The 18,121-nt window shown below is 63.7% G+C and overlaps 1 protein-coding gene across 4 annotated transcripts in view; it reads left to right on the plus strand.

Moving 5' to 3' along the window:
- Positions 1 to 18,121, plus strand: part of CELSR2 (cadherin EGF LAG seven-pass G-type receptor 2) — a 71,352-nt gene that overhangs the window by 16,630 nt on the left and 36,601 nt on the right. For all 4 annotated transcript variants that reach the window (XM_037884986.2, XM_037884989.2, XM_037884988.2 and 1 more), the window contains exons 2-3: positions 6,788 to 7,432; positions 16,995 to 17,217. In XM_037884986.2, coding sequence (XP_037740914.1) covers positions 6,788 to 7,432; positions 16,995 to 17,217 — 868 coding nt within the window. The remainder of the gene's footprint in view (positions 1 to 6,787; positions 7,433 to 16,994; positions 17,218 to 18,121) is intronic.

Below are 18,121 nucleotides of genomic sequence, written 5' to 3' on the forward strand. Positions count from 1 at the left end.
GGGCAGAGTTGGGCTAGCAGGGGCTGCGGGTCGGGAGTGAGGGGCACCGGCAGAGCTGGGTGGGGGGGCAGGGCTGGGCTAGCAGGGGCTGCGGGTCGGGAGTGAGGGGCACCGGCAGGGCTGGGGGGGACAGGGAGTTAGGGGGACCCTTGTGTGCGCCCGGCCCTTGTCTCTCGCTGGGATCGGGCTGTTCCAAACCCCTGCGGACTCAGCCCAGCTGTCCATTGAACCCACGTGTGCCGGGCAGCCGAGCGGACGCCTGGTGTCACTGTGGCCGAGGGGGAAGCTCTGTGAGGCTGCGCAGACCCAGCGAGTGGCTGGGCCCTGCCTGGCACTGGAGCCGCCCAGGCTGGGCAGCTGGGGACTGCGCTGGGGGGATTCCCAGGAAGCCAGCGCAGGGCTGGGTCACTGGGCCGGGGCCTGTGCTCCGGGACACGGCCCTGGCATCAGACCCAGCGGGAGAAGATGAAGGGCGCAGGGATGTGGCATCACCCCACTGTCCAGCCAGGCCCAGCCTTGGCCCAGCAGAACCTTCTGTCTCTGGGCTGCTGGTCCCGCTCCAGGGCAGGCTGGTACCGTCTGTGCTCTGTTCGCTGGGCCCTGCGTGTAACGAGCTCGCTGGGGCTCAGCGCAGGCCAGTGTCTGCACAGAAACCAGTGACCACAGTGGGGGCCTCTGCCTGGGCCACTGAGCGGGGGCTGCCCAGGGAGCAGCCGGGTTACGGGCTGAGTCCCGGGCCTGGGCCCTGAGCCAGCTAGCTCTGCCCTGGGGTTGGGACTAGGAAGGGGAGGCTGGGCTATGCCCCACGGCTCCGAGAGCCCCTCAGCCAGGGATGTCCTCGCCAGGCCCTGCTCCCCTGCCTGATGGGGGGAAGGACCCTAGCATGGCGCCCCCATGGAGCAGGGGGAGATGGGGCACTGCCTGGTGCCAGCCCTGCCCTCAGCCCCTGCAGCGGAGGGAGGAGGAGTCCCCAGCCGGGGCCCTGCCGAGCCCGGGGCCCTGCCTGTGGGCGCAGGGGAGATGCGCTGGCAGTTGCCATGGCAGCCGTTGTCCTTTGTCAAACAATGAATGGAGCTGGGAAACCGTGTGCATATCCCAGGAGGGTCTGCGAGAGCCAGCGCCCCCCGCCCCCCCAGCCCTGCCGGTGCCCCTCACTCCCGACCCACAGCCCCTGCCAGCCCAGCCCTGGGCTCCCCCCACCCCCCAGCCCTGCCGGTGCCCCTCACTCCCGACCCACAGCCCTTGCCAGCCTGGCCCTGCCCCCCCAGCCCTGCCGGTGCCCCTCACTCCCGACCCGCAGCCCCTGCCAGCCTGGCCCTACCCCCCCAGCTCTGCCGGTGCCCCTCACTCCCGACCCGCAGCCCCTGCCAGCCCAGCCCTGGGCTCCCCCCGCCCCCCAGCCCTGCCACTGCCCCTCACTCCCGACCCACAGCCCCTGCCAGCCCAGCCCTGGGCTCCCCCCACCCCCCAGCCCTGCCGGTGCCCCTCACTCCTGACCCGCAGCCCCTCCCAGCCCAGCCCTGGGCTCCCCCCACCCCCCAGCCCTGCCACTGCCCCTCACTCCCGACCCACAGCCCTTGCCAGCCTGGCCCTGCCCCCCCAGCCCTGCCGGTGCCCCTCACTCCTGACCTGCAGCCCCCTGCCCCCCCACCCCAGCTCTGCCGGTGCCCCTCACTCCCGAACCGCAGGCCTGCTATCCCAGGCTCAGGGAGGCCACTTGGTGCGGAGTGTGAAAAGGCCCCTGTGCCTAGGAGGGTTTGTCAGCCCCCACCCCAGGTATCCGAGGCATCCGCACTCCAGCCCAAGAGCCCTTCAGCGCCGGGCACCCAGGGCCCCGTGTTTGCTGAGCTAACAGCTGCCTGCTCCGGGGCGTGGGGTGTGTGTGGGTGGCTCGGCCCAGGAATGTCCCGTCTGGGAGGAGAGGGAGGCAGGTGGGAAGGGGCTGGTGGGAGGGGATCAGCTTTCTGGGGCAGGAGAATTGGGGGCCTGGATGGGGAGCCCTGAGGCTGGGGGAGCGAATTCCAGGACATAGCTGAGACAGACATGGGCTGGCGGCTGGGCACTCAGTAAATGTCTCCTGCAGGGGAGCTGTGACACGGCCGCTCTGCCCCCCTGCTCTATAGGTCGCGGGGGGGGGGGGGAGCGAGGGCACGGGATCCCTGCGCGTGGCCTCTCCGCTGGTCAGGCGGCGCCACTGTGGGGCCAACCGGCCCCTCCTCATTCTTTGCGGCAGCCTGGTGGGGGGCGATGATCTTTGCCATCCTTGGTGAGGTCACGACCCTGGGGCCCCCTCATGTTGTGTTTGGTTCCTTGCAGCTTTGGAAACAGGACCCGTGGACTGTGCCAGGGCCTCAAACCCTCCCCCTTAAGCTCCGTCCTCACAGCCGCAGGGCCCCTCTGACATACGTCCAGGCTCCACCCCAGCCGGGCAGAAAGATTCTGCGGAACTGACTGGCAGTGAAACAGCCAAGCCCGGACTGAACATGTCACCATTAGGCTTCAGAGTGAACGCACGGCAGTGGTGAATGATAGCCGTTCACATCGCCCTGAGACGGGTGTTTGGGGGCAGCTCTCTGCAGCCTCAGTCAGGCAGCACCACACAGACGTGTAACGCTGCTCTCCAGGCTCCGAGCAGTCTGCGGCTGTGTGCACGCCTCCTCGGCTCCTCACCCTGCCCTGCGGCTTCTGTTAGCCCCCTGGCTCGGCCCCCCCCCGGCTCAGCTCCCCTCTCAGCCCCCGGCTCAGCTCCCCACTCAGTCCCCCTGGTTCAGCCCCCGGCTCAGCCCCATGCTCATCCCCTTGCCAGCTCATCCCCCTGGCTCAGCCCCCCACTCAGCCCCCAGGCTCAGCCCCCCCGCCTCAGCCCCCTGGCTCCGCCCCCTGTCAGCTCATCCCCCCGGCTCAGCTCCCCACTCAGCCCCCAGGCTCAGCCCCCCCCCAGCTCAGCCCCCCTGGCTTAGCCCCTCCCGGCTCAGCCCCCCACTCAGCCCCCCTGGCTCAGCCCTCCCCCCCGCGGCTCAGTTCATGGTGCTGGAGCCTCCCCTTGTGGCCCCACAGTGAGATGTCACGGTTCTCAGCAGTGGCTCCTTGCACAGGTGACGTGGTGCTGCTGGGCTGCAGCCACCTGGGGGGGGGGAACGCACGTGGGGGGCGGGTGGATGCTGGCACCAGGGCGAAGTCCCCATGCCTAAGGCAGGTGCCTTCAGAGTTTTGCGGTCTGGGCTGAGTACGGGGCTGGGAGTCAGAGAACCATAGAGGATCCGGGTGGGAAGGGACCTCAGGGGGTATCTAGTCCAACCCCCTGCTCAAAGCAGGACCAATCCCCAACTAAATCCTCCTTAAAAACCTCAAAGGAGGGAGATTCCACCACCTCCCTAGGTAACGCATTCCAGTGCTTCACCACCCTCCTAGTGAAAAAGTTTTCCCTAATATCCAACCCAAACCTCCCCCACTGCAACTTGAGACCATTGCTCCTTGTCCTGTCATCTGCCACCACTGAGAACAGCCAAGCTCCATCCTCTTTGGACCCCCCCTTCAGGTAGTTGAAAGCAGCTATCAAATCCCCCCCTCATTCTTCTCTTCTGCAGACTAAATAACCCCAGTTCCTTCAGCCTCCCCTCATAAGTCATGTGTTCCAGTCCCCAAATCATTTTTGTTGCCCTCCGCTGGACTCTCTCCAATTTGTCCACATCCCTTGTCAGGACTCTTGTGCTCTGTCCCTGGCTCTGGGGGGGCTGTGAGGGCTAGTGGTTAGATCAGGACTCTGGCACTGAGTTCCTGGGTGACCTCAGATATCACTCCTCCATGCTGTGCCTCAGTTTCCCCAGCTGTCTAATGAGGACGATGCTACTGACCCGCCTTTGCACAGTGCTTTGAGATCTCTGGCTGAAACAACACAAAGAGTTGTGATGAACTGGTGTGTTTGTGTGTGTGAGAGAGAGACAGAGACTGCTGCCCTCTGCTGGAAGCTCAGCTGTGTGTCATAGCCCCTACACTGCTTCTATTAGAGGGAGGTTCTCCACAGAGAGAGGCCTCACTGCTGTGGCATGGAGAAGCATGATGAGCCCCAGGTGCAGCGTGTGCCCCTTCCCCTCAGCCCCCCCCAGGGCTCGGGGGCAACTCGCGCAGGCTAACTCCCAGGGGTCAGCGAGACAGGCGGCTCCCGTGGCCAGAACTAACCTGCCACAGAGAGTGGCTGGGGCTGGGGCTGAGATGGGCAGCATGGTCCGTCATGTCCCCTGGGCTGGGAGCCAGACAGAGACCGACTAGCCAGGGGGCATAACCTGGTAGCCACAGGCTGATGTGGGCTAGGAGTTGGGGGAGCCCCCAGTGAGGTCCAGCGTGTGAGAACGGCCCCCCAGCTGCTGGGAAAAGGGTTCCTATTGGGTGTTGGCTGCCAGCTGTCTGCTTTGGCACCTGCTGGCGCACAGCTGCTGGCCTCATGTGCAGGAGGGTGCCTGCTGAAATGCCCCTTCTGAGCCCTGGGCCTTGCAGGGGCTGCACGGGGGGTGAGGGGAGACGGCCAGAGACCAGCAGGCTGGAGGTCGCAGAGGCAGCCTGGTGCCCTGGCACCACTGCCTGGGGGGCCTGTTTGAAGACACAACCCATGTGCCCTGTATGCCGACAGCCACCCCGGCTGCAGGACGTGGGGAAGGGAGGCTGTGCCATGGGGCTCACCCGGCAGGGAACCTGGCTGGCAGCTCCCCAGCTCTGGCAGCCGGCCCCCGGCACCCAGCCGGGCATTGAGGGGCACCAGGCCGGGCATGCTGGGAGTGTTTCCGTGGTGCCTGTGTCTGGCGTGGCTGGACATCGCTCAGTAACTCAGGGCCAGGCGACACCCCTGCAGCCTGGCAGCTCGGGGCTGCGGGGCTTGGCTTGGCCTGCTGATGGGGGATGAGCCAGGTTCCCTCTCCCCACTGCCTGGGCCAAGGCTGCGGGCTGGGGGCAGCACCCATCCTCGTTCTTCTCCGCAGCCACCTGCCCTGCCCCCCAGGCACCCCTGGGGCAGGCATCTCAGTGACCTCACTTCCGTCCCCTCCAGGCCAGGTTCCAGCCCCGGCCCTTGTGCCAGCATGGCCAGTGGGGGTGCCTGGATCGCCCCCTTGTCCTCCAGGACGACATCTACCCACAGTGTCTGCTGTCCCTCGCCCCACTGCCAGGCTGGGCTCCTGGGTTCTGTCCCCAGGTCTGTCCCACCTCTGGGACTGGTCCCTGTCCCCCATGCCTCGGTTTCCCCATCTGTGCCCATGGGGTGGGGGGAGCTGCGTTTCTTCTCCCCAAGGGCTTGGCGGGGCTTCTGCGCGCATGTGCGGGCACCCAGATGAGGGGACAGCTTGACATAGTAATGCGGGGGAGGGGAGGTGGCCTGGAATGGGGCGTGGCCAGGAAGTGAAGGGGAGGAGCTTGGAACAAGGTGGGTTTGAACTGGTGGTTCTGTGTCCCACTTCCTAGGGTCCCCCATGGGGCAGGTCTGGGGGGGACCGGCAAAGTCGGGGCCCCACAGGTCTGGGCTGCCCTCGGTTTGCACTAAGTGTGTGTCCACCCACAGAGTGTAGATGAGCTCCGAGGGATCTGGGGTCACTCCGGAGTCACTCTGGTATTGCTCAGAGCAGTGTGTCAGGCCGGCCCAGGCCTGGCTCTCTCTGGGGTGCAGCCTGGGACTGGGCAGGGGCAGCAGCAGCTTGATTCTCTTGAGAGCTCCTGGGAGCTGCTCCTGCCCCCTGCGGTACCCGCAGAGCTGGTCCCGCTGGCGGGGGGCGTGAACCCTGTCAGGCTGGCCACGGGGGCCCGGCAGCAGGACCCGCTCTCCATATCCTCAGAGTTCAAGGGTCAAGTCCCAGGGTAGAAGGCACCAGGGAGGAGCTGGTCAAAGGGACGGCACCCCATGGCCCAGGGCAGACGGGGGTGGGGGGGACATGACACCTGGCAGGGTCCCTCTGCTTGCCCCTCGGAGCAGGGGCCACACAAACAGCAGTGGGGCAGCAACCCCCCCTTCCCCCGCTGCTGTGCTTCAGGGCCCCAGCGGGGTCTGGGGTGAAGCTCCAGAGAGACGGGTCCCGGGGCCAGCAGCTCCAGTGCTGTGGGGACCTGAGCTGAGAGCCAGCAACCTCGTGTCACACAGGGACCCCAGCAAGCCCGGCACGGGGAACAAGTCAGGGGAGTGATGGGGCCGAGGGCAGGCTGCACAACCCCCTCCCTCTCCCGTCACACTGCACAACCCCTCCCCTCCCTCTGGCACTGCATAGCCCCTCCCCTCCCCATCACACTGCACAGCCCCCCGTCACACTGCACAACCCCTCCCTTCCCCATCACACTGCACAGCCCCCTGTCACACTGCACAACCCCTCCCCTCCCCTCCCTGTGACACTGCACAGCCCCTCCACATCACACTGCACAGCCCCCTGTCACACTGCACAGCCCCTCCCCCATCACACTGCACAGCCACCCCCCCACACACACTGGGACCCTCCAGGGAGGGGCTGTGACAAGTTAATCTCCAGCGTGGTGCTGAGCCACCAGGGAAGCCAGTGGCAGGCGACAGCCGGGGGCTCCGGGACATGCGGGGGAGGGGGGCTCATGTGGGGGTGTCGGGAGCAGCTCCCAGAAGAACGAGGCTTTGGGCTCCCTCCCCAGCTCTGCGGTGCCCCTCACTCCCGACCCGCAGCCCCCTGCTAGCCCGGCCCCGGGGCCTTTCTGGGAGACTCGGGAGCTGTCGAAGCCTGTCCCCGAGGCAGGGGGAGCCCCAGCCCCGCGGGCGCCGTTCACGCCGTGCCCTCCTCTCTCGCAGACGGCGTGCACAGCGTGGCGGCCCAGTGCACCCTGCGGGTGACCATCATCACGGACGAGACGCTGACCCACAGCATCACGCTGCGCCTGGAGAACATGTCCCAGGAGCAGTTCCTCTCGCCCCTGCTGGCGCTCTTCCTGCAGGGGGTGGCGGCCGTGCTCGCGGCCCCCCGCCACCACGTGGTCCTCTTCAACATCCAGAACGACACGGACGTGCCGGCCGCCCACATCCTCAACGTCAGCCTGTCGGTGCTGCTGCCGGGCGGGGCCCGCGGGGGGCGCTACGTCCCCTCCCAGGACCTGCAGGAGCGGCTCTACCTCAACCGCACGCTGCTGGCCGCCGTCTCCGAGCAGCGGGTGCTGCCCTTCGACGACAACATCTGCCTGCGGGAGCCCTGCGAGAACTACATGCGCTGCGTCTCCGTCCTGCGCTTCGACAGCTCCGCGCCCTTCCTGGCCTCCGCCACCGTCCTCTTCCGGCCCATCCACCCTGTCGGCGGCCTGCGGTGCCGCTGCCCCGCCGGCTTCACCGGCCACTACTGCGAGAGCGAGATCGACCTGTGCCCCTCCAGCCCCTGCGGCCGCAACGGGCGCTGCCACAGCCGGGAGGGCGGCTACACCTGCCACTGCCACCCCGGCTTCACCGGTGAGCGGGGGAGGGCTCCTCTGTCTGTCCCCACACGCGCCTCTGTCTGTCTGTCCGGCCCCGGCCGTGCCCCGTCCGGCCAGCCGCATCCGCACCCCCCTCCGTACCCCTGTCCGGCCAGCCGCATCCATACCCCCCCTCCGTACCCCCGTCCGGCCAGCCCGTCCATACCCCCGTCCGGCCAGCCGCATCCGCACCCCCCTCCGTACCCCTGTCCGGCCAGCCTGTCCGTACCCCCGTCCGGCCAGCCGCATCCGCACCCCCCTCCGTACCCCTGTCCGGCCAGCCCGTCCGTACCCCCGTCCAGCCAGCTGCATCCGTACCTCCCTCCGTACCCCCGTCCGGCCAGCCCGTCCGTACCCCCCTCCATACCCCTCTCCAGCGATCCCATCCATACCCCCGTCCGGCCATCCCATCCGTACCCCCGTCCGGCCATCCCATCCGTACCCCCGTCCAGCCAGCCGCATCCGTACCCCCCTCCGTACCCCTCTCCAGCTGTCCCATCCGTACCCCCGTCTGGCCAGCCACATCTGTACCCCCCTCCGTACCCCTCTCCAGCGATCCCATCCATACCCCCGTCCGGCCATCCCATCCGTACCCCAGTCCGGCCAGCCGCATCTGTACTCCCCTCCATACCCCCGTCCGGCCATCCCATCCGTACCCGCGTCTGGCCAGCCCATCCGTACCCCAGTCCGGCCAGCCGCATCTGTACTCCCCTCCATACCCCCGTCTGGCCATCCCATCCGTACCCCCGTCCGCTCAGCCGCATCCGTACCCGCGTCTGGCCAGCCCATCCGTACCCCCGTCCGGCCAGCCACATCCGTAACCCTCTCCGTACCCCCGTCCGGCCATCCCATCCATACCCCCGTCCGGCCAGCCACATCTGTACCCCACTCCGTACCCCTCTCCAGCCATCCCTCTCCACCTCCCAGGGCCTGGGCTGGCTGGCTTGGAGGGCTGGGGCATAGTGGGGGCCTTCCACCCAGCCCCCACCCAGGGCACTAATTCAAGTCCAGCCCAGGGCAGTGGCCATGTCTCATGTCTGTTGGGCATGTCTCTGTGGGGTGGGGGGGTGTCCCTGAGGCCCATGGCCCAGGTGGGGTCTCTGCCCCAGCCCCAGCCCTGGAGTGGAGCTTCCCCACCGCAAGTAGATTCTCCAGGGGCTGGAGCCGGGGCCGGAGGGCTGAGCCCTGCTGGAGGCTGTGCTGCGAGCCGTGGGGCAGGCCACGGAGTGGGGCAGCCTCCTGCACTGGCCAGGCTGCCCCCACCTGTGGGATTGTCCAGCCCTAGCCTGAGGACGCAGCAGCCGCTTGTTCTAAGCCCGAGCCCCCGGCCTGCCCCCTCTTAGCGCCTGCGAAAAGCCTGGGCCCCCAGTGTCTGGCCTGCTCCCACACGGGGACACCACCCACCCTGTGTCCTCCCAGAGACCCTCCCTCCCCTCAGACGTGCTGCACAGCTGCCAGCCCCCCATCCCTGTTCACCCTGGCAGCTGGTGACCTCCAAACCCAGCAGTGGCATAACTGCTTGGCGTGCCCCTGTGATACCCACTGCAGACCCAGGACCCCGGTAAACCAGGCCTGGCACCCCCCAGTGTCCCTGCACTACCTGCCCCCAAGCCCTGCCCCAGGAGGCTGCCAGCACCGCAGGTCGGGTGTCAGTAAATGCTCCCCCACATCACCTGGGATGGACACGAGGATGCGGGGACTAGTGGTTAGAACACATGACTGCAGGCAGGACTCCTGGGTTCTGGCCCAAGTTCTGGGAGAGACATGGGGGTTCAGGGTTTCAGCAGTGCGGGCTGGGAGCTAGGACTCCTGGGTTCTATTCCCAGCTCTGGGAGGGGAGTGGTGTCGGATTGGGATTCCTGAGCTCTCTCCCTGGCTGTGTCACAAATTCTCTTTTTAGCCCTTAGCCCCGCTCTGTGCCTCAGTTTCCCCAAGTGTAGCCGGGGTGATGGCGCTGAAGGGAGTGTGACCCGGGGCTGTAGAAAGCCGTGAGCTCCCTGGCAATGGAGAATTCCCCTCCCACACTGGGGCAATGGAGAATCCCCACCGGGCCCCAGTGAGAAGGATCCCAGTGGGAGCTGCTAGGTGCTGAGTGCTTCTGAACGCCCGCCCCAGGGTTTGCGGAGACCTGGGCGCAGGCTGGGGGCTCATTCTGAAGGGCTCCCTGTGCCCCCTGCGATCCACGCCAGCCGGGCTGGTCTGTGCTGCGGCCAGTGTTCCTGGCGCCGCACGCAGGGGGCCCTGCCGTGAAACCTTTTACTGTCAGTGGGGAAGAAACCTCACAGCCAGACGGCAGGTTCCCCCTCCCGCTGCCCGGCTGGGAAACCCCGAAGACAGCAAGCCGGGGGGGGGGGGGGGGGACCCTGGCCAAGCCGAGGGGCCCTCTGGGAGGTGCCGGCCTGTGCAGGAAGTTAGAAAGCAGGAGCTGGGGTGGTGGTGGTGGTGGGGGGGGGTGTGTTGGAAGAATGCAGCAGGGCGAAGTGCCTCTCAGTGGCAGTGCTAAAAGGCCAGGGGTCACTTCCCAGCGTGCCAGTTCCTTGCCCCCCCCGGACACAGGGACGGTCTCTGCGTGGCACAGGCCTGGCCGTGGTCCCAGCTGCAGCCCTGGCTCTGTGAGGGGAGTCTGCCCTGGGGCGCGTCTGGCAATTGCTTGTTCAAAATCTCTGTCTTCGACAGCCAGAGTCATAGCAAAGAAACCAATCCCACCCCCCGGCCCCGGCCCCGGCCCCGGCTCGACCCGGCGTGCGGCCTGCCTGTCCTGCGCATCGCCACCCAGGCACTGATGCCGTGCCGAAGCCGTCGCCTTGCACGTTAGTTTGTATTAGCTGCAGCTGAAAGGTTGAATCTGTTTCTTGGTGATTCCTGGCGCCTCTTCCCCTAGAAACAGTCATAAATCTAGAACTTCCCAAGGCACCGGCTCCCGGGTCCCTGGCCATTCGTGCTGTTGATCCTGGGTGTCAAGCAGCACGCTGGGGCCCCATCGGGTGGGCGCAGCACAGACGGCGTGACAGCCCCTGCCCCACACAGTTCCCAGGCTAAGGCCCTGAGCCAGCAAACAAGGGCAGCACCCGCTGGCCTGTGATCACAGGAGTGACCTGCTCCCCCAGCTCTCGGCAGATTTCACCCGGGCCCCTTCAGTGCTTCGTCCCCTTGCTCTGGCGATAAAACGGTCACCACAGCGGTTGTTCCTCCTTCGGGCATGTGCATTGGCTTGTGGTGGGGTGTGTTGTGTGATCTGGACTGGGTACACACAGGCTCGTTGTTGTCGGGTGTGTTGTGGGAGCCAGCCTGTGTGCACGCGGGCTTGTTGTGGGGTCTGTTGTGTGAGCCGGACTGTACATGCGGGCTTGTTGTTGCGGGGTGTGTTGTGGGAGCCGGCCTGTGTACACGCATTGTTGTTGTGGTGGGGTGTGTTGTGTGATCTGGACTGGGTACACACGGGCTTGTTGTTGTCGGGTGTGTTGTGGGAGCCGGCCTGTAAGCAGGCGGGGTTGTTGTTGTGCGTCTCTTGGCTGCGGGACTGCAGGACACACACTTAGCGCAGGGCTGGCGTGGGCAGGGTGTCATGGTGTCCCTGAGCGATGCTCTGGAACTGCTCCCCATGAAGCCAGGCAGGACTCTGGGGCAGCCTCCTTTCTGTGAGCAGACTGTCTGCAGGACACACAGCTCACCCGGCTTCCACCTTCCTGGGTCTGACCTCGGAGCATTCAGCATCCTCTGCCCCTCCGTGCTCTTCCCACAGCGAGTCCGCTCAGGCGGGGTCCTGGGGAAGCCAGAGGGTCCTGCCCCGCAACTCCGCAGTCAGACGTGACTCTCAGCCAGCCAGTAAAACAGAAGGTTTATTAGACGACAGGAACATGGTCTAACACAGAGCTTGTAGGTGCAGAGAACAGGACCCCTGAGCTGGGTCCATTTTGGGGGCAGTGAGCCAGACAACCCCATCTGCACTTCACTCCATGTCCCGAGCCAGCCCCAAACTGAAACTCCCTCCAGCCCCTCCTCCTCTGGGCTTTCCCCTTTCCCGGGCCAGGAGGTCACCTGATTCCTTTGTTCTTCAAACCTTTAGCTCTCACCTTGCAGGGGGGAAGGGCCAGGCCATCAGTTGCCAGGAAACAGGGTGTCGGCCATTCTCTGTGTCCAGACCCCTGCCCTTTAGGGCTCTGCAGTGATCATACACCCTTATCCCACCACCTAGATACTTAAGAACTGCCTAGGGGAAACTGAGGCACCCCCACACTATTCAGAGGAAACATTAAGAACAGTCCCACTTCGTCACATCTCTCCCTCCTTCGAGATCGAACTGAGCGGGGTCACTTTAGCCGCTGACCTGGGGAAGTTCGAAGCCACCAACGTTCCCATGGATGCCCCAGCATCTCTCCCATTCCTTGGTGGGAGTTACACCAGGCCCTTCCAGTTTCACGCCCTCCCTTAGGTCGGGGGTGGTCGATAGCACTTGCAGGACGCATGTGGGAAGATTTATGCGGCCTGTGCCCTTTGGCCACCCCGAAACCCGCGGGGGTCAAACTGGGATCGGGTCTTCTCCCAGCGCTCCAGTCTGGAGGGCTGCAATTTGGGCTCTCTTGGTTAAGAGCCCCCATCTTGACCTGGGCCCATACTGTTCACTTACAGAACTAGCATGGAGACATTCCTTTCTCAACATCCTTGTCTCCCCAACAAGCTGGCCAAACACAGCCACTTGGTTATAGGACTGTTTAACTTTCTTAACAGCTTTCACTCCATCTGAGACCTTCTCAAAGCTATCCACACTGGATCTTTCAACAGGAAAGTCAGTGGCTTCATTCACAACAAAATTTCTGGCTGTGAGGAACTGAAACATTCTTGATTAAATCACTTTCACACCCTTCAGTTGCAGTAAACTGCTTGCAAAGACTCCATGAGGATTCCTTTCCCTAGGGCTTGTCTAGGCAACAATTCTGCTTTTACCCTCTTCACCTAGGGCTTGCTCTAGAGGAACACTTTCCTGAGCAACAACAGACTCTTTCTGGGTCTCCCTTACATCCAGAATTACCTCTGGCCCATCCGGCGGATTCCTACACAATCCCCTTTCAGGCAAACTTACAGACTTCCTAGATAAAAGGTCAGAAGCATTCTCCTTCCTTTTGCCACACACTAGCAACAGGCAAAATATAAGCACCAGAATTGTCTGGTCTCTGGGATTTTACATAGACACTAACTGGATGCGACCTAGTTACAGGGCCATTCTCCCGAGCAGACACAAACTTAGGACCCTTCCCTTCCTGGGCTTTAGCTGAATCCAGAACCAACTCTGAGACAACTGCACGACCCTCAACCATCACAGGCTGAAAGGCCCCTTCTGTCTGCTCCACCGACAAAGAAGAGCCGGACACACTTTCTCCTTTCCCAGACACACAGCTTGGGATCTCATTCCCCTTGTCCCAGCACAAAAGGCTGGTCACAGTCAACTGCTTGGAGACCGGGGTAGCTCCCTCCATAGGCAAGTCAATACCCCTGACAGACACAGACACGTTTCCTTCACTGTCACACTTCTCCACCCAGCTAACAGGTAAGGTCCAGGGATGCTCATCTTCCACTCTCCTCGCCTTCCCACCCTGCTGACTAGACACAGCCATCAGCTCACAAGGCTGCCTAGGCTCATCCAGACTCTCCTTACCAAGCACCTTGCCACTCCCCACAGATCCCCTGCCCTGCCTGTGTCTCCCCCCACTCAGCTGGGGTCTCAGCTCCCACTGTGCTCAGCGCTGCACTTGCTGTCCCAGTGGGGGCAGGCAGTGAGCTCGCTGCTTTCCTCACTGCATCAGAGCCAGCCTGAGCCCCCTCTCCGGTGTGCAAGGGGGGCGGGGAGCATCTCTCTGTCCCACCCAGCCCCAGGGGTCTGGTTACAGGCAGGCAGCTACCCTGAGCCTAGCAGCTCCTCCCTGCTGCCAGCCAGGTCATCTGCATTTTCACTGACCATTTCCCTCTCCACCGATTGGTTCCCTGGATTCAAATTCAAACCCTCGCAGTTACCGGAGCAGGGCCTGGATCCTGTCCCAAAGAGACACAGTCACTCCCCAACAGTGTCTCGCAGCTGGTATCCCGGAGAACCCCAATGACCAGCCAGCCCCACCCCTCCTGGGTCTGCACAGGGATCTGGGCCATAGGCAGGGCGAGGGGCTTCGTCCCTGGGATCCTCACCCAGCTCACACAGCCCCTCAGCATCTGAGGCTGCACCACCCAGGGCCTGACAACAGTTCTCTCTGTCCCAGGATCTCGCCACCCCAGGAATGTCTCCCCATTGACCATCACCTTCCGCTCCCACTGGAGGTCCGAGGGGCCTGGCCCAAGGAGACTCCACACAGACATATAGGTTGGGGTCAGGAGTGGGAGCCTGTCCACCGCCCCACCCATCCGGCTGACGGAGTCTATGACCTTGGGACCCAGCAAGGGAGCTAGACACTGGGGCTTTTCCGCAGGGTCCTCCTGGTTCAAATCGCCAGCCTGCTCAAAGGCAGTGAGGTGGGCATCCACATCCTGCCCCTCCTCTGGCCTTTCTCCCTTTCCTGGGCCAGGAGGCCACCTGATCTCTTTGTTCTCCAACCTCTTCAGTCCGCACCTTTGCAGGGAGGGGCCCAGGCCATCAGTGGCCAGGAGACAGGGTGTCGGCCATTCTCTGTGCAGACACCATCACACTGGCCCTCTAGGGCTCTGCCACAATCACACCCCCTTATCTCACCACCTGGATACTTAAGAAATGCCTAGGGGAAACTGAGGCACCCACACAGTATTCAGAGAAAACATTAAGAATAGTCCCGCTTCGTCACATGGGATTGCAGGACACACACTTAGCGCAGGGCTGGCGTGGGCAGGGTCTCTGGGCTGGGAATACGCTGGCTGCTCAGAGTAGGAGGCGCAGATGGGCAGAGCTGCTGCTGTGATTCATCCCAGATTCTGCAGGTTCCAGGCTGCTGGCCCGTCAAGGGTGGGCCCAGTTCTCTGCTGGCATAAGATGGCGTAAGCTGGTGCAGCCCCATTGTGCCGATTTGCACCAGCTGAGAATTGGGCCCTTAGATGTACAGCCAAGCCAGGCGAGCAGGGCCCAGGATGCTGCCAGTTGCCGTGGAAGCTGGCGCTGGTACCCAACCCCTTACAGGGGTGCAGCCCAGCAGCAGGGCAGAGAAACTGACCCTCCTGGTTACTGTCTGAGCGGCAGGAGGCAACGGGATAGAGGGGGTTAAAAGCACCTGCCTTTCAAGGGGCTGGGAGGGTGCTGGGCTGCGTGCAGCTTGTGGTTGGTCGGCTGAATGTCCCACTCCTACCAAGGGGGAGCAGGGTGGGGAGCTGGGCGGCGGGTTTGGGGCACTGAGGCAGAGCTTCCATCTCTGTGAGTTCCCAGATCTCTGTTCCCTGGGTTCTTTTATCTGCTGTGCACTGAGGGGCTGCTTGACAGCAGGGAGAGCCGCCAACCAGAGCCATGCATACGGCTGAGGGGCCCGGCACAGGACCCCGGAATCGGAATTCAGGCCAGCTCTCTGTGCTCCTCTGGGCCTCGGTTTCCCTATCTGTAGAGCTCTGAATGCGTCACAAGGTGGTCAGGGTCCTTATCCCTGTTTGGGGGAAACTGAGGCACAGAGCGGGGGGACTCACCTAAGGTCTCCTAGCAAAGGCAAGAACAGAACCCAGCTCCTCTGAGTGCAGGCCAGTGCTCCAGGCCACACTGCCTGGGTAACCATGCTGGTTCTGGCGGGACGCAACGGAGAGTGCCAATTCAGGACAAATTGCTTCAAGCAGGGCAGCTACAGCCCAAGGCTGGGGTTTCTGTGCACACCAAGGCAAACCAAACCAGCCAAACAGAGAAGACTTTGGTTTTACCCCACTGGCTAACCACAAGTCACACAAGCAATTCCCTCAGACACCCCAGTTTCCCAGTATCACCACCAGTGCCCCTCGTTATGGGGACAAACGGTTATGAAAACCAATACCCCAGTAAAAGAACAAAGGTTCTCTCGATCCCAAAGGACCAAGCCCCAGACCCAGGTCAATATACAAATCAGATCTTACCCACAAATCACGCTGTTGCCAATCCTTTAGAATCTAAAATCTAAAGCGTTATTCATAACAGGAAAAAGATAGAGATGAGAGCAAGAACTGGTTAAATGGAATCAATGACATACATTCATGGCAAAGTCCTTGGTTCAGGCTTGCAGCAGTGACAGAATAAGCTGCAGGTTCAAATCAAGTCTCTGCAGAACGTCCCCAGCTGGGAGGGGTCTTTCAGTCCTTTGTTCAGAGCTTCAGTTTATAGCAAAGTCCCTCCAGAGGCCAGACACAGGATTGAAGACCAGATGGAGGAGCTGCAGCAGCTTTGTATAGTCTCTTGCCATGTGGTCTCTGCTTTCTGTGTCCCAAAGACAAGCTGTCCAGCACAGGGCCTGGAAACACCTCAGAGTTCTGTCCATAGGCAGGTCCCTGCATGCCTTGCTAAGTCCCAAGGTGTGTCTGCCTTCTCTCAATGGGTCAGTTGTGTAGCTGATGGTCCTTCATGGGCCACCCAGCAGGCTAGGCAGAGCTGACACCAACTTGTCTGGGGTGTCACCCAGAAGCAGAGCATAAGTTTTGAAATACAGACAGTACAGAGCCAATATTCATAACTTCAACTACAAAAGTGATACCCACATACAGACAGCATCATCATCATCAGCAAACCATGACCTTGTCTGAGACACCTCATTTGACCCCCTTTTATATAAGATTTGGTGCCACCACACAACCTTGGTTGCAACAATGTTCTATACGGTCCCAGTTCAAGTCAATAACATCACAGCCTGCCTACTCCCCTCTCACCCAAGAGTGAGGGTCCCACCCTGGGGTCTGTTCTCTCTGCCCCTGCCCTCTGGCCTGCCCCAGCCCCAGCTTTCCAGGCCCCCTGCACTGTGAAGTGCTGCCCCCCGTGTCCTGCCCGTCCCAGGAAGTGCACGTTCCCTGCCCCGCTTGTAACTCGCCGTGCCCTCGCTCCCGTGAGCCTCGCAGCCCCTGCCCTGTGCCCGCAGCCTTGGGGCGAGTGCCTGCTCCCTGGCATCGCCCCAGCTGGGGATCTGTCAGCAGGACCCACGTCCCTGCTCCTGCAAAGCACCTTCAGGCTCCGGCCGGCCTCATGCCCCAGGGCCTTTGCCAGGCGGCCAGCGGAGCCCCTGGCTTTCTGCAGACCCACCCCACCCCCACATACCAGTGCTGCCAGCCCAGGGAGCCATGTCAGACTGGGCGAAGACAAGCCCCTGGCTGTGAGTGGGGCCCAGAGCACGTGCCCTGCTCGGTCAGGTACCCCAGTGCGCCGGGCTGGCGGTGCACGGGTGTGACGGCATGTGCCAGATGCGTGGCAGTGGGGAGCTGTTTGGGGCACTGGGGAATTGGGAGGGCTTGAGCCAGGGGTGCTGTCTGGTGCAGGGCGATTAGCTCCTGGGGGCTGGGTGCAGCAGGGTGCTGTGCCCATGGCTCCCAGTGCCAGCCAGGGACCAGCAGCACGTGCCCTGAGGTGGGGGGTCCCTGGCACTGCCCCTGACGGCTGCCCTTGCCTGCAGGAGAGCACTGTGAGGTGAATGCCCACCTGGGCCGCTGCATGCCGGGCGTCTGCAAGAACGGGGGCACCTGCACCAACCTGCTGGTGGGGGGCTTCAAGTGTGACTGCCCCTCGGGGGACTACGATAAGCCCTACTGCGAGATGAGCAGCCGCAGCTTCCCCGCCCACTCCTTCGTCACCTTCCCGGGCCTGCGCCAGCGCTTCCACTTCACCGCCACCCTCACGTGAGTGCCGGGGGGGGCCGGATGACTGGCACCTCCTCCGGGGGGGCATCGCCCTCACGTGAGTGCCGGGGTGGGGGGGCTGGACGACTGGCACCTCCTCCGGGGGGGCATCGCCCTCACGTGAGTGCCGGGGGGGGGGCCTGGATGACTGACACCTCCTCCGTGGGGGCATCACCCTCACGTGAGTGCCGGGAGGGGGGCCGGATGACTGACACCTCCTCCGTGGGGGCATCACCCTCACGTGAGTGCCGGGAAGGGGGCCGGATGACTGGCACCTCCTCCGTGGGGGCATTGCCCTCACGTGAGTGCCGGGGGGGGGGCCTGGACGACTGACACCTCCTCCGGGGGGGCATCGCCCTCACGTGAGTGCCGGGGGGGGCCGGATGACTGGCACCTCGTCCAGGGGGGCATCGCCCTCACGTGAGTGCCGGGGGGGGCCGGATGACTGGCACCTCCTCCGGGGGGGCATTGCCCTCACGTGAGTGCCGGGAGGGGGGCCGGATGACTGGCACCTCCTCCGTGGGGGCATCACCCTCATGTCAGTGCTGGGGGGCACCTCCTCTGGGGGGGCATCACCCTCATGTTAGTGCTGGGGGGGCCAGGCGACTGGCACCTCCTCCGGGGGGGCATCACCCTCATGTCAGTGCTGGGGGGCACCTCCTCTGGGGGGGCATCACCTTCATGTTAGTGCTGGGGGGGCCAGGCGACTGGCACCTCCTCCGGGGGGGCATCGCCCTCACATGAGTGCCGGGGAGGGCTCCTCCTCTGGGGGGCATCACCCTCATGTCAGTGCTGGGGGGGCTGGGCGACTGGCACCTCCTCCGGGGGGGCATCGCCCTCATTTGAGTGCTGGCCCCGGGGTGGGAAGCCGTTGCCCGCGTATCAATAGCACTCTTGGCCCAGG

The sequence above is a fragment of the Chelonia mydas genome, chromosome 21 (genome assembly GCF_015237465.2).
Source record: "Chelonia mydas isolate rCheMyd1 chromosome 21, rCheMyd1.pri.v2, whole genome shotgun sequence".
Taxonomy (NCBI): Eukaryota; Metazoa; Chordata; order Testudines; family Cheloniidae; genus Chelonia; species Chelonia mydas.